The 12,475-nt window shown below is 47.2% G+C and overlaps 1 protein-coding gene across 1 annotated transcript in view; it reads right to left on the bottom strand.

Annotated features, from left to right (window-relative positions):
* Positions 1-332: 332 nt before the first annotated feature.
* The window catches only part of LOC112967517 (2-hydroxyacylsphingosine 1-beta-galactosyltransferase-like), a 14,910-nt gene continuing 2,767 nt past the window's right edge, over positions 333-12,475 (bottom strand). The window contains exons 3-7 of the mRNA XM_026068730.1: positions 6,106-6,950; positions 3,113-3,252; positions 2,867-2,943; positions 2,262-2,481; positions 333-1,293 (exon numbers count right to left, since the gene is read on the bottom strand). Coding sequence (XP_025924515.1) covers positions 978-1,293; positions 2,262-2,481; positions 2,867-2,943; positions 3,113-3,252; positions 6,106-6,948 — 1,596 coding nt within the window. The 5' untranslated portion in view covers positions 6,949-6,950 and the 3' untranslated portion in view covers positions 333-977. The remainder of the gene's footprint in view (positions 1,294-2,261; positions 2,482-2,866; positions 2,944-3,112; positions 3,253-6,105; positions 6,951-12,475) is intronic.

Raw genomic sequence — 12,475 nt, 5'->3', positions numbered from 1 at the left:
AGATGCATTGTATGACCATCACTCCAAGCTACTGGCTGCTCTTCCTGTGATCCTGGCACTTACATCTGTTCCAAATTCTTCTTTTATCACAGGTTTGGAGACTCCATGGGCATGGGTGTCACACAGGCAGAGGAGGGAAGGCACTGCCTGAAACCCTGCGGAAGGACCAAGAGGAGTCCCTGGCAGAGGTTTGTAGTGGTCCACAGGTATGCAGAGACAGTAGCAGCAGTGACAAGAAGGGAAGAGAACTCTAATCTTGCTTTTAGCAACATCCTGTTACAAGGATCAAAGTCTCACATTAAACCAAGACCAGAGAACTGCCACATGGGGGAAATAATATAACTTTATTAAAAAAATAATAATTTAGCTCAAACACAAACAAGATTGCAGAGGGTTAATGGAAGCAGGAAGAAGAATGTTTACCCACAGAACTTAAAACAGACCAATTTCATTCTCTTTCATATGATACTTTTGTTGCCCTTCCCTGTCCACTGCTCTGCCTCAGGTCTTCACCAGCACGTAAAGGAATCCCAACTCTTGGGGCTCTTGGTAATGAGGCAGAGGAGAAACAGTACCTGCTAAACACAAGATGCTATTCCTACCTCCAGTGCCTCCATGAAGATCCAAAGAGCCAGAAGAACACCACCAGCATCTAAAAAAACCCGTGCAATATAAAGGGAGCAACTTGCTTTCCTCCCTGGAAGTCTACCTACCCATGCCCCATTCCCAGCATCCTGGCCAAGTATTTCCACCCATGCCTGAATTCGCGTCCCCACCCACAGGTGCTGTACACAGAGGTGTGCACACAGGCCTTTGCAATGCTCTTCCCTCCCCCGTCTCCTCTCAGCCAGGAGGACAGCATCCAGACCTGCTGAGCGCTTGCCTCACTCTATGCCTGCATGCTGTACATTTCTTGGAGCTGCAGAAGTTCATTTCACAGCAAAGGAACATGTCCTAGAACATGCTGAGCTATTGCACTATTGCAATTTCTTCTCTTCTGTGAAGTGCCCTTTCATGCAATTGCCATTCTGATATACAGGGCTGGCTCCCTTCCTTCTGCACCACACCACAGCTTTGTAGAGGATGAAGCCAATGCCAGCCAGACACAGCAAGAGAAGTGCCAAGATGTCCAGGCAGAAGTACTCATATAAGGACAGGTCGTAGACAGCAGGGCGAAGATACGGTGCCCCATCATGACGAAGGAGGTATTCCAGCCAGTACACTGTCCTATTAAGAGCGTGCATCGGTGTGTCGAGGTGCAGAGCTGAAATGAACTTGGCTGCTTTTCTGTAGCTGCAAGGGAGAAAGAGGACAAGAAGTTATCCTTGTGACAGCAGCTTCATAGCTGAGAAGTGATCTGATATGTCCACCAGTGCCTTCAAGTCCCAAATGATACCTTGGGAGACTGGCAAATTTCTTCTACAATCGGCTTCATAGTTGCCTCCAAAAGCCACTCCGATGGCAATCATTAGCCATGGCAGCACAAGTCAGACTGCATTTTACTTTGTGTTTTGTTAGCAAGACTGGCAGTTCAGTTCCCAAATCTCTTGGTAAGATGGTGACAGATGCTCAGTGGATTCATGTGGATTGTTGCTTTCTGAGGGGAGTTTGTACCAGAAGACCTTACCAGCAGTCACACATTTGATGACTGGTCTAATCCTTCAAGGTACCAGGTGGTGACAATTTATACTGAGGTCAGTAGTTGAGAGCTCCTAACAGCTAACAAAATCAAGCTCTCAGACTGCATTTCAGAAATGAACAGTGGCATATTTCCTATTAGACAGTGGACACCCTGTGTCACTGTGCTGTAAAAAAATCTAGGAAAGAGTAAAGAATCTGGTTTTGAGAAGAAACAATTGGAGCATTATCTGCAGTCCACTGTCTGCACTAGCTGTTTTTGCCAAAAGTTGTTTGGACAAGAACAGGGAGACCACAAGGTGAGGACGCGATCTCACTTTCCCTGATCACAGGCTGGTATTAAAAGGAGAAGAGGTTTATGCATCAGTGTCTCAAAGCTTTCTAACAAAGCTACAGTCAGAGCCAAATAAGACTAGATCACGCTCTCTCACAGCAAGTGCTAGAGTATCTCTTCGTGCAAGCATCTCAGGATTACAAGGTGCTAACATGTCTGGCCTGCTGAGCAATGTTTGCAACACTACTTGATCCAGAAGCTACTACTGGCTGCGTAAGGGACGATGCAAAGACATGTCAGTCCCTACTGCCTTTGCCAAGGAAGAGCTCAGTGCTTCTGAATGCCTCACCTCGGGTCAGAGATAACAGCAACGATGGCCTGGTAAAGATCCTCTTCTCTTACTCTGCTCCAGTCCATGAGGATGCCCATGCCCTTTGCCTGCACTCTGGTCATGATGTCAAACTGGTCCCCATAGAAAGGAAACCCCACCACTGGTACACCGTGATAAATTGCCTCGAATACACCATTCATCCCGCAGTGGCTGACAAAGGCTTTTACATTGGGATGGCCTGCAGGGAAAGAAACAGAGGCAAGTCAGTGCATCCTTCACAGAAATGGGACTGCTCCTGACTTTCTGTTCAGAGTATTGATTTGTGTTTAAGGATAAACAGGTGTGCTGTACTGAGAGGAAGAATGTTCATGTTATCCTTTGGGAATGTACCCTGCTTTTGGCAGGCAAAAGCTTGCTGAGTAGAGTCTGGAGGAGGAGGGAAATGGAGCTAAGATACAACTTCAAACAAGCATTAGGTGAGGACCAAGTTATTTACAGATCAGACTCGCAAAAAGTGACAGACTTAGACCCACAAGGGTGCCGTTTTCCTTGTACATCTTTGCTGTGGTTTGGACTAAACTCTAGGGGTGTCACTAGCTGTACACACACATTCTCTGTCTCACCTAGCAGATCGTTCTGGGGCAGCCACTCCATCATCAGCGTATTCTCACCCAGGTTGTTCGGCTTCTGTCCAAAGTATCTGTGGGAGGAGGATAAAAGAAAAAAGAAAAAACACCACACACACACACAACAATTATAAATTCAATCAAATCAAGAGATAGAAGACAAACATGTGTTTTGAGCTGGAATCACCCCTCAATAATGATTTTCATCAACTTGCGCTGAGAGGAATCCCACTTCCCCCTCACCTCCACACGACCCTCTGCGGGAGGCGAGCAAACGCGCCAGCCATCTTCTCCACCAAGTCACTCGGGAGAGCTCGGATCCCAATGCCAAAGGAGACAACAACAACACCTGCATCTGCTGCTTCCACCCAGAGACGCAGACCCTGCAGGCAAAACATACACAGCTGCCTTGAAACTTTCCTGGAGAAAGGATCTTCCTACTGTTGTCTCTGCCAGTAGAAAATGCTCTATGGAGAGGCTGAAGCCAAATCCAGCTGGAGCACAAAGCTACATGTTTCTGACCAGGCAACGAACTCTAGAACTGCTGCGATTTCTGCACCCAGCCAGGCAGAAATTGCTTGAATACCTGCTGGGCGTGGGAGCTCTGCGGGGAGGTGTCTAACAACTAAATTTCCTACTACTTTGGATGGCTTTCAGCAGCAGCAGGTAATGCAATTACTCTTTGGGAAGGAGGGCTCTGAAAACACAGGCTGGGGCCCACACAGGAGCAACCAGAGCAGCAAAGAAAACAGGAGTGAAATGAGGAAACCAAGGCTATCTTCCAACACTGTTACAAGACAAGAGGTCTGTCAGGGTCTCTAGCTATGGGCTAATATAACAGCTGAAATGTTAACCAAGCAGAGTCAGGAACAACATCTTGTTTGAAACCCCCCACAAACACTCTGACTTTCAAAACTGCTGAAGTGGCAGAAGGTTTTGTCATCTTGCTGGGATACTCCTACCTCTCTTTGATAGCTACTTCCAGGTAGCAGATTTAGTCTCCATTTCTTCAGTAGAGAGGCAAGTACAACTCCATGAGAAACCACAGCTGGTCATACTTTGTTTTGAGCTTATCTGTGATGCTACAYAAACAGGTACATATCTAGGAGAGAGTCCTCGGTTTCTTTGACCAGTGGAAAGAAGAAATCAGCCAGTATGACTGCTATGGAGCAAACACAAAGTATTCCCTTCCATGCTGGGTTGGGCTGAGCCCATCTCTCATTATGGATTCTTTCCTGCTTCAAGTTTCCCATATATTATGTCACAGTCAGGAGCATTTCAGGGAAGTTTCCTAAAATCCATCTCTTGAATCTGAACACTTCATTGAAAGGCACAGTACAATAACATGAAGGGGATGAAAAAAAAAGTTCTCCTGGCTGTTAAAGGAGAAAAATAGGATGGTTAACCCAAAATATCTTATAGTCAGTAGTCTACAAGGTTGAAGATCACAATACAGAAGAATTTCAAAATGCATTTTAGTGTTTTTCTCTGAGAACATCTGTCCTTTGTTAGATGCTTTGGGGATTTGGGGATGCAAACCTATCTTTGCAGAAGAGCTTAAAAAGCCCTAAAACAACCCTGTAAAAAAAAAAAAATAGGACTTCAACCAAGGGTTTTGGTTTCTCCATTCTCTTGACTTTCATACTTTCTTTTGAGCAACACAACTGCTAAAATTGTTAAAGAAGAGAAAGTACTAGTTTTGTTTTGATAGTTAAAACTAAGATGACTCTGGTAACTACCTTATCCATTATAATCAAGCATTAACATTTGACTTTCAGAAACAGCATTAAAGTTGCTAAGAGAAGCACAGYTGACCACCAGAAATTCTCACCATCTCTCAAATATGCATCTGTAATCCCGTGTCCTGATTAAAGAAACTCTCAACCACTGTGTTTCAAATATGAGGAAATAAATACCTTAATTACATAACTCAGCTCCTGTTCAGATGGGAGAGTCCTTAAGATACACCTAGGTCTGCAAAGGCCTTCTTTCCCCTTGGTATCCTGTAACCCAGGTACAGACATGCCTACCTGCTAGCACTACAGACACAGCCTATTGCAGGGCTCTGGGCTTATCTCCATCCCGTAGGCACTCTGGGCTCAGCTCTGGAAGCTGTGAAGCGCGTGAGTAATGCCATGGCAAACAACTCCCTTCTTTAAAAGGAAGGCATATACATGGCCAGATTGGACTAAGCCAGTATTTTGCAAGACCTGTGAGCCAGCCACTCTCTGATACAGTTTTTGGAGTACCCTGCATGCACTGTATTACCGACATACTATACCACATGGAGAAGGTTGATCAGCAGTTACACGCACCTGGAGAACTTTTGTTCTAAAGCACCTAATCTCACTTCTTCCTTTTAACTTGAAAAAAATTGGCATCCACAACCTTAATTAAAGCTGCCAGAGTTCTTAATAGACCTCTAATAATTTGAAAGTTGTATCTTATCTCCATTTCAGTCCCCTGCCTGGGGAACAGGGACAAYTTGACTTCCTGAGCTTCACTATCCTGTTCAATTTCCCCTCAGCATTTGTAAAAGTGGTAGCGCAATGGAAGGAACGGCAGACAGGTCCTGCTCTTTCCCATGGCATCTTCACTTGGAGAGTTTAAGAGCTTGGCCCTCTGGATTTATTACTGGTGATAGTAGGGTACCAGTCAGAGAAAACCTCTGGAATGCCTGGGGAGTTTTTCTCAGGGCTACCACTTAAAGAAAAGGAGGATGGGACAGTTTTCGATCTTGTACACTTGAATTTATACACATTGAATTTGATCATACAACAAACAACACTCCCCCATGAGTTAAGACTACAAGCTCCAGGGCAGAAATGCCCTACAAGAAATAGGATTAAGGAGGAAATTCTGGATTAACTTAAACCAGTGACGAAGCAATACAGACTAATTACTCTTCCTGTTTCCTCCTCAAGTACACAGAAACGAACAAACAAAATACTACTGATTCAGTCCCAGAGGCAGTACTGCCAGTACAGGGTTTCCGTGAGCCATTTGACATGGGGAGTGCAGCCAGCTCCCACTTCAGGGTGGGCAGCTTAATTCTATATCCTCCCCACATCCCCACCATCCTCAGGGCTCCCTGTCTCCCTGCTGCACACAGGCTCCAAAACACAGCAGCTTTCCTGAGGCTCCACAGCAATTATGAGACTTTTCAGCAGCAGTTTTGCACCAAATAGCTCCCCAGGTGAATACTCAGTCACAGCTCAAAGCTTTCCTGCACTTACCACTGGAAGGGGCTTTGCAGGCTCAGCAAGGATGCCACCCGTGAAAATGACATGGGGAAGTGTTGGCCGGGGAAAGTCCAGCACCACATCATTACAGAGGAAGAAGAGGCTGGTTCCATGGACAAGGTCCAACATGGATGTCTTGGGCTCCACCCTGTGCTTCTCCATGAGGCGTTCAAACTTGGGCAGGATGACCAGCTTTGTGGCCACGCGAGTGATCACGTAGACCAGGAGATTCCAAGTCCTGCCAAAGAAGCCCATCTTGTCTGTCATCAGGGAGTTGAACTCAGGGACATAGGCAATGGGGGAAGTGGCACCAATCTCTGCTGGGAACCAGAAACCAGTGGAGATCACAGCATATTTGACATGGAGGAGGTGGGCCAGGATAAAGCCACACATTTCATTGGGGTCCACCAACAGCAGGTCAAAATGCTCATGCTGGAGTTTCTGCAGAAGGGTAGAGTTTCCCAGAACCAGGTCGCAGTTTTCCAGGTACTTCTCCAGAAAGGAGAACACTTCCAGAGAGGTCATCTTCCCTTGGAAGACACGCTTTATCTTCTCCTGCACCCAGGCGTCTGCACTCTCCATGCTGAAGATGCCCTGGTACCTTTGTATACGGAAGCCTGGCAGGTAGGCTTCTACATCCCGACCCTCATGAAGAAGTAGCACAGGGTCGTGGCCCCGGTCAGTCAGTGCCTCCGCCACTCGCATGAAGACTCGCAAGTGGCTGTCAAAGACTATGGTAGGCATGATCAGCACCTTGGCACCATGACACAGCTCCAGACTGAAAGCAGCCATTAGAAAGAGAAGAGCAGCAGGACACAGTAGCACCTTCATCTTCATAACTGCAAGGAGAGAAACATACTATTAATATAGCATGAAACGCTCAGTCACATACTTGGGCAACCAACAACTGAGATTGCAGCTGCAAGCCAGGAGCTCATGAGCTGGGAGAGGAGAGCAGTCTGGAGTTGATCAGTGCAGGAAAATCCCAAAGCTGGATATTAGGTGTGTCAGGGAAGGGTCTTCTAGAAATTGAGAACACACTGTCTGCACTGATCTGCTCCTAAGGCTCAGAAACCAGCAGACTGACTTGCAATGTCATTAGAGGAGGAGAGCCATTGGAGTCCTGCTGGGTCCCAGCGCGAGCTGCAACACTCACTGCTCAATCCCCATTTACCCCTACAGAACTAGAACAGCTGGATTTTATTTCTATTTCTACCTAGCCAGAATTGCTGACTAGCTCCAAGCCCTTGATGCCTGTGCAATCTCCCTGTGAGGCCGACAGAGCCTTTATTACCAGAGAAGATGCCAAGAGGCACTCTCCAGCTTTAGCTCTTGCAAGGCTGGCAGCTAGCAAGCCACCTTGCTCAGCCAAAGCAGGGCAGGAGGAAGCCCATGTCACGGCAGGATCCCTTGGAGAGGGACAGTAATCTTAGAGACAACAGCAGGGGTCTAGAAGGAAAGCTGCCCTGCTACACTCATTGCACGGGTGATGGACTGCCCGTGGGAGAATGGGGAAGCTCAATGCAAAGGGCTGGGAAGGGAAAGCAGGTGCCAGGCCACTGAAGCACTGAAAGGGGCGAAAATGAGCTGGCTGCAGAAAGGATCGCAGAGACAACCTGCAACATACACAGCAACCTGACACCCCTTAGTCACACTCCTACAGCTGTCATCCCGTTCCCAGTTTGGTGTAACACCCAACATTTCTGTTGTGCAAGGGGTGTTGCTACATCACTGAAAGCGAACGCGCCTCACCCACACCTTGCATTATTTTGGGAAGAGAATTACATGATAATTATTTGGGAATAGTCAGAAACAGCAGTATCCTGAGGACCCAGTTCAGACACGTTAGGAAGGGCGGGGGAAAGAAGTTACAATGGGAACAACTACATATGGACGCTGGATGGCCCCAAATGCTACCCCAGTGGGGCTGCGGAGATATGGTGGAGCTGAATTTGGTCCAAGATGTACTGCCAGCCTCTCCACTATTACTTGATCAATTAAAAGGCAAGAAAGAAAGAGTCTAAAATAAGGTCCTGCTAAATACAATCTTCAGAGACCCTTCAACAGCTGGATAGGGGTTGTAACGGGTACACTAGCCAGAGATAGCTAGTGGGAGTACAGACTTGGGAGATGAAAAGCAACAGGTTCCTCCCTCCCCATAGCCTTCCTGTCCCATGTAGCAGGGACATGTCAAAAAAACCCCGAGAAGCCACTGGCTGTGACCCTACCCTGTGCTGTACCAGAAACACAGCTACTAGCATTTGGACCCCACCAGGCCCATCCAGGGCCAGCTGGTTGGGTGCGGCTGCAGGAGGGATAAAAAGTGCTTGTCTGGATACCGAGGGCGTGTTTGGACTCACAGAGCAAGAGCTCCAGGAGGATGGAGACAAAGGCGACAGACTGGAGTCAAGGGAACAGAAGCTCTGCAAGGAAAGCAAGGATCTGCCCAGCATCCTGCCTCCCTGCCAGTGGGGACAGGCTGTCCTGTGCTGGCCGCAGGGTCAGGTCCTGGGCACTGCAGCAGAAGGTCCCTGTATAGTTACAACCCAAAAAGCCAGTCTAGTTCACAGCTCACTTGAGAGGCGCAAAGGGGAATTCTCCTGCTCAGCATCAGGGAAGGCAAAGTGTTTGGCTGTGACCTTGCACAGCGGATCCAGAGCACAGGCAGCTTCCAGGGGAGAGAGTCATCAAGTGGTCTAGATGAAGGAAGGCTCAAGCTCCACCTGCTCCCCTCCCCACTTCACATCTCTTGCCAACACTGGACATGCAGCTACAGCCACTCGCAAGCTTCGCAGCAGGATCCTCCGGCAGCAGCAGGTAGTACCGCACATTGCAGCTGGGAGGCGAATTCACAGCCTGTACCTCAGCGAGGGTGTGAAATTCAAGTCAATGACAGATCACAAACTAGGTCCAAGAGCCAAGCAGACAGAACTACCTCGTTTGTGGTCTAGAAGTCCTGGCCCAGGGGCTAAATCTGCAAGATTTACCTACAGATACTGCAAGAAATAACACTGCCACTGAAAAGAAAAGAAAAGGTTTGTAAAGAGACAGAATGGGCCCTTCCCTATTTTCATGAGAAATGCTTGATAAAGCCATGAAAATCTGCCAATTTAGACAGAGGAATCCCGAAACTCTTCAGCTAACACTAACATCCAAAAGACAGAGATCTTGAGAAAGCTAATAAGAAAGCACATGCTACAGAGGGTTTAAGTTCTCCAGCCCTGGGCTGCAGGTTGAGGCAGGCATTTGCTGATGGCAGAAGAACCAGGACTAGAGCCTGCTGCAAGAGGGATGTGCAGGGGGAAGCCCCCTCATGGCTGCCATCGCGCGAGCAGGCAGCGTCATCCCTGTGTGCAGCACAAGCATTGTACCATCAGCTGCTGGGAGTCTGCACTAAAAGCCAAAGCATTGAAATTGAAATGGGAGGCAGCAGCAGAAGGGGAGTATTAGGGAAAAGAGAGAGAAATCAGCCCTCAGTCAGTCCTCAGATCTCCTAAGAGATCTCTTGCTGGGCTGAAATTTGCCCCTTGATTTTGCCATATTTAATATGTGTTTGACAGTGTATGGTTCTGCCATTAATGGAAGATTACATCAGTCTAACTAAAGTGAGGTACATGAACAGCTACAGCTCTAAAGGCAGACATTTCTTCAGTTCAGGTGCCTTTTATTAGGGTGAAGTACTAAGACCTCTGACAGCAAGCGATCTGGGCAGAGAAACCCACACAGAGATTAGAGACCCCATTATTAGGGCTCTGCCCTTTACATTTCTCCCTATTCTCCAGTATTTTGTATTGCCTAATTTATGCCTAGGACTTGGGAACCCATATCCATGCGGCTGAATCATTTTCCTCTCCTGCATCCCGTCTCTACCCAGGTCTTGCCCAAAGTAAGAATAAATGTTTTCTCTTTAAATTTCTTAAGAATTAACAAAGCATCATAGTTCATTTGAAGCCAAAATGAAAAAGACATTTTCACCTGGATGCTTAAAAAGAAAAGAAAAGAAAAAAAATCTTCCTTTAATAGGAAACCAATGTTTGCCTCATCTGTTGAACACGATCTGGAAAAAATGGCACCATCTGCTACCATTAAGCTGATGACAACCAAGCTAGTTGTGGCTAACTTCAGGAAATCAAAGCTCAGTGCAAGCTGGCAGGTATGCAGCTGTGAGAGCAATTCTGCCACTGCAGGAAGATGTCTCACTACAAGCAGGAGCTGCTCAGGGTAATCTCTAGTAAAAAAATCAAGAAGATGCAATGCTGCATAAACTAAATAATGCTGAAGCAGGGGAAATCTAACCCAAAATCAAATATGACCCAGTGCTTGGTAGGCTTCTCCTCTGATTTTTGGATTTTCTCAGACTCCTGCTTCACCAGCATCACCTGGGTAAATCATACTAAAATGCTAATACTAGTATTTTAATACTAGAAACCTTGAGCAAAAACAAAACTTCCCCTCCAACAGCATCAAATATAAACTTCTCCAGGCAGCTTGTGGCACTGAGTTTTTTAAAATATTGTTTGCACACAAAGTTAATTGTGCACAGATGGTCTGCTCAAAACCTTTCTAACATTTTTCATTTGACCTTTCCATGGTGGTAAGAAACACAGAGAAAGAACAATGCCCAGGTCCCAAAAAGATCACGGGGAGCAACCACACCAGTGACTGGAAAGTCCACATCAGAACAGCTCCTACTCTGCACTACACACAGTGCTACAGCTTCCACACAGCAGCATCAGAAGCGCTCTGTTCATCCTCTTCCGTTTTGGACAGAGAGCGATGTAGTCCTGAAACAGTTCCCAGACTTTTGGGATCTTGGGCCATCTTCAGCGTCCTGCCTGGATCATCAGAGTTTAACAGAGGAAGTTCTTCCAGCAAGGTGAATCTGTGGGCCAGCACGCAGGTTGGCAATTTGTAGATCATAGCCAGGGAAACACGGTATGAAAGAAAATACAGGTCCATAATGGCTGAGAAAGGAATTAAAATCTGTTTCTCAGCTTGTCAAGACATCTGAAGTTACACACACCTTCAAGAACTTGAGCTGTGGGATGGTGTTAAACACCACAGATCTGCTTCCCAACCTGACCTCTCATCATACATTAAATCTGTCCAGATGGTGAGATTCCCCCCACTTCATATCCACAGGCTTCCCGATTGGCTTCTGGAAGGGAAAGAGATGGTATATATGCTGGAGTGTCTACAACAACAGGTTATTCTGGATGGTCTTTTCCCCTTGCCTGCATCATGGCTGCAAGATGCAGAAGCAGCTGATGTGAGGATGTGCTCTTTGTGAGCCATTCCTCACTGCTCGCACCTGTCTCAGGTCTGCATCATGGAAACATTTAAGAGCACTATTTGTAATCCCTGGATGCTAGAGACAGGAAGGCTTGTGGCCATTTGCAAATTTCCATGTTGAAGTGTGAACACACGGCAGTTCAGTGCACCTTTTGGCCTTTAAGAATGGGTTATGCCATATGACAGTCAAGTTGAACAGGTTCCTGAGACTGCAGAGAAAACTGGAGAGATACAAAGGTACCAAACCTTAGAGAAGCGGTCAAGAGGGGTGGTGAGGAAAAGTTTCTTCCATTTATTGCCCTGTTATTTCAACTTCTTTCTGCAGAGAAGCACCACATTAAAAGAAAAAAGTCATTAAACATCCCAGGAGATTGTGAAACCYTGTGTAGGAAGCACTAAGGATTGATAAAGTCCTGTCAGACGAGTCTGATCGCATTTAACAGAATTACAGAAGTAGAGAAGCTGGAGATAAGACTCACCTTCAATAAAACAATTGACGCCCTCAAAAAAAAAAAAAAAGCCTCCTTGGATCTGAGCATGCAGCAGGAATGAAACCTGGCTGAGCTGCCATAAACAAAGCTTGAGGAGGGATGCGCAGGAAGAAGAGGCAGAAGGGGAGAGGGAAGGACGCTCCCAGATCTAATCTCTAGGAAGGTGAAGCAAGTTACACAAAAGCGCTTTGAACATTTGTTCAGTTTCCAAGGCTCTGATCCGGCATAGTTAAGCAGACGCTTAACTCGTGCCCTCCAATACCCCTTTCAAAGTTACTGAAGCTATTTACACACGCGTCCTGGCAGAGCTAGGGCTGGACTGACAGCCGAGAACTCCCGGTGTTCCCTTCCTTCCTTTCCGCTGATGCACGAGCATTCGAGTGCCCCTGCCATTAGCTCAAAAAGTTCAGTCCGGTCCACAGACACACACCGAGAGCGTGGCTGGCAGGCGCGCAGAGCCAGCACCGCAGCACCCACGGGTGCCGCCGCCGCAGGCACACGCCGCGCGCGCCGAGCCGGCCTCGCGGAGCTGGGCCGTGCGCACAGGCCCGCCGTGGCCACCGCCACCGAGAGCTCCCGGC

Source organism: Apteryx rowi, unplaced genomic scaffold (assembly GCF_003343035.1).
Source record: "Apteryx rowi isolate R43461 unplaced genomic scaffold, aptRow1 scaffold_279, whole genome shotgun sequence".
NCBI classification, from domain to species: Eukaryota; Metazoa; Chordata; class Aves; order Apterygiformes; family Apterygidae; genus Apteryx; species Apteryx rowi.
This window is presented reverse-complemented; position numbering and strand designations above follow the sequence as displayed.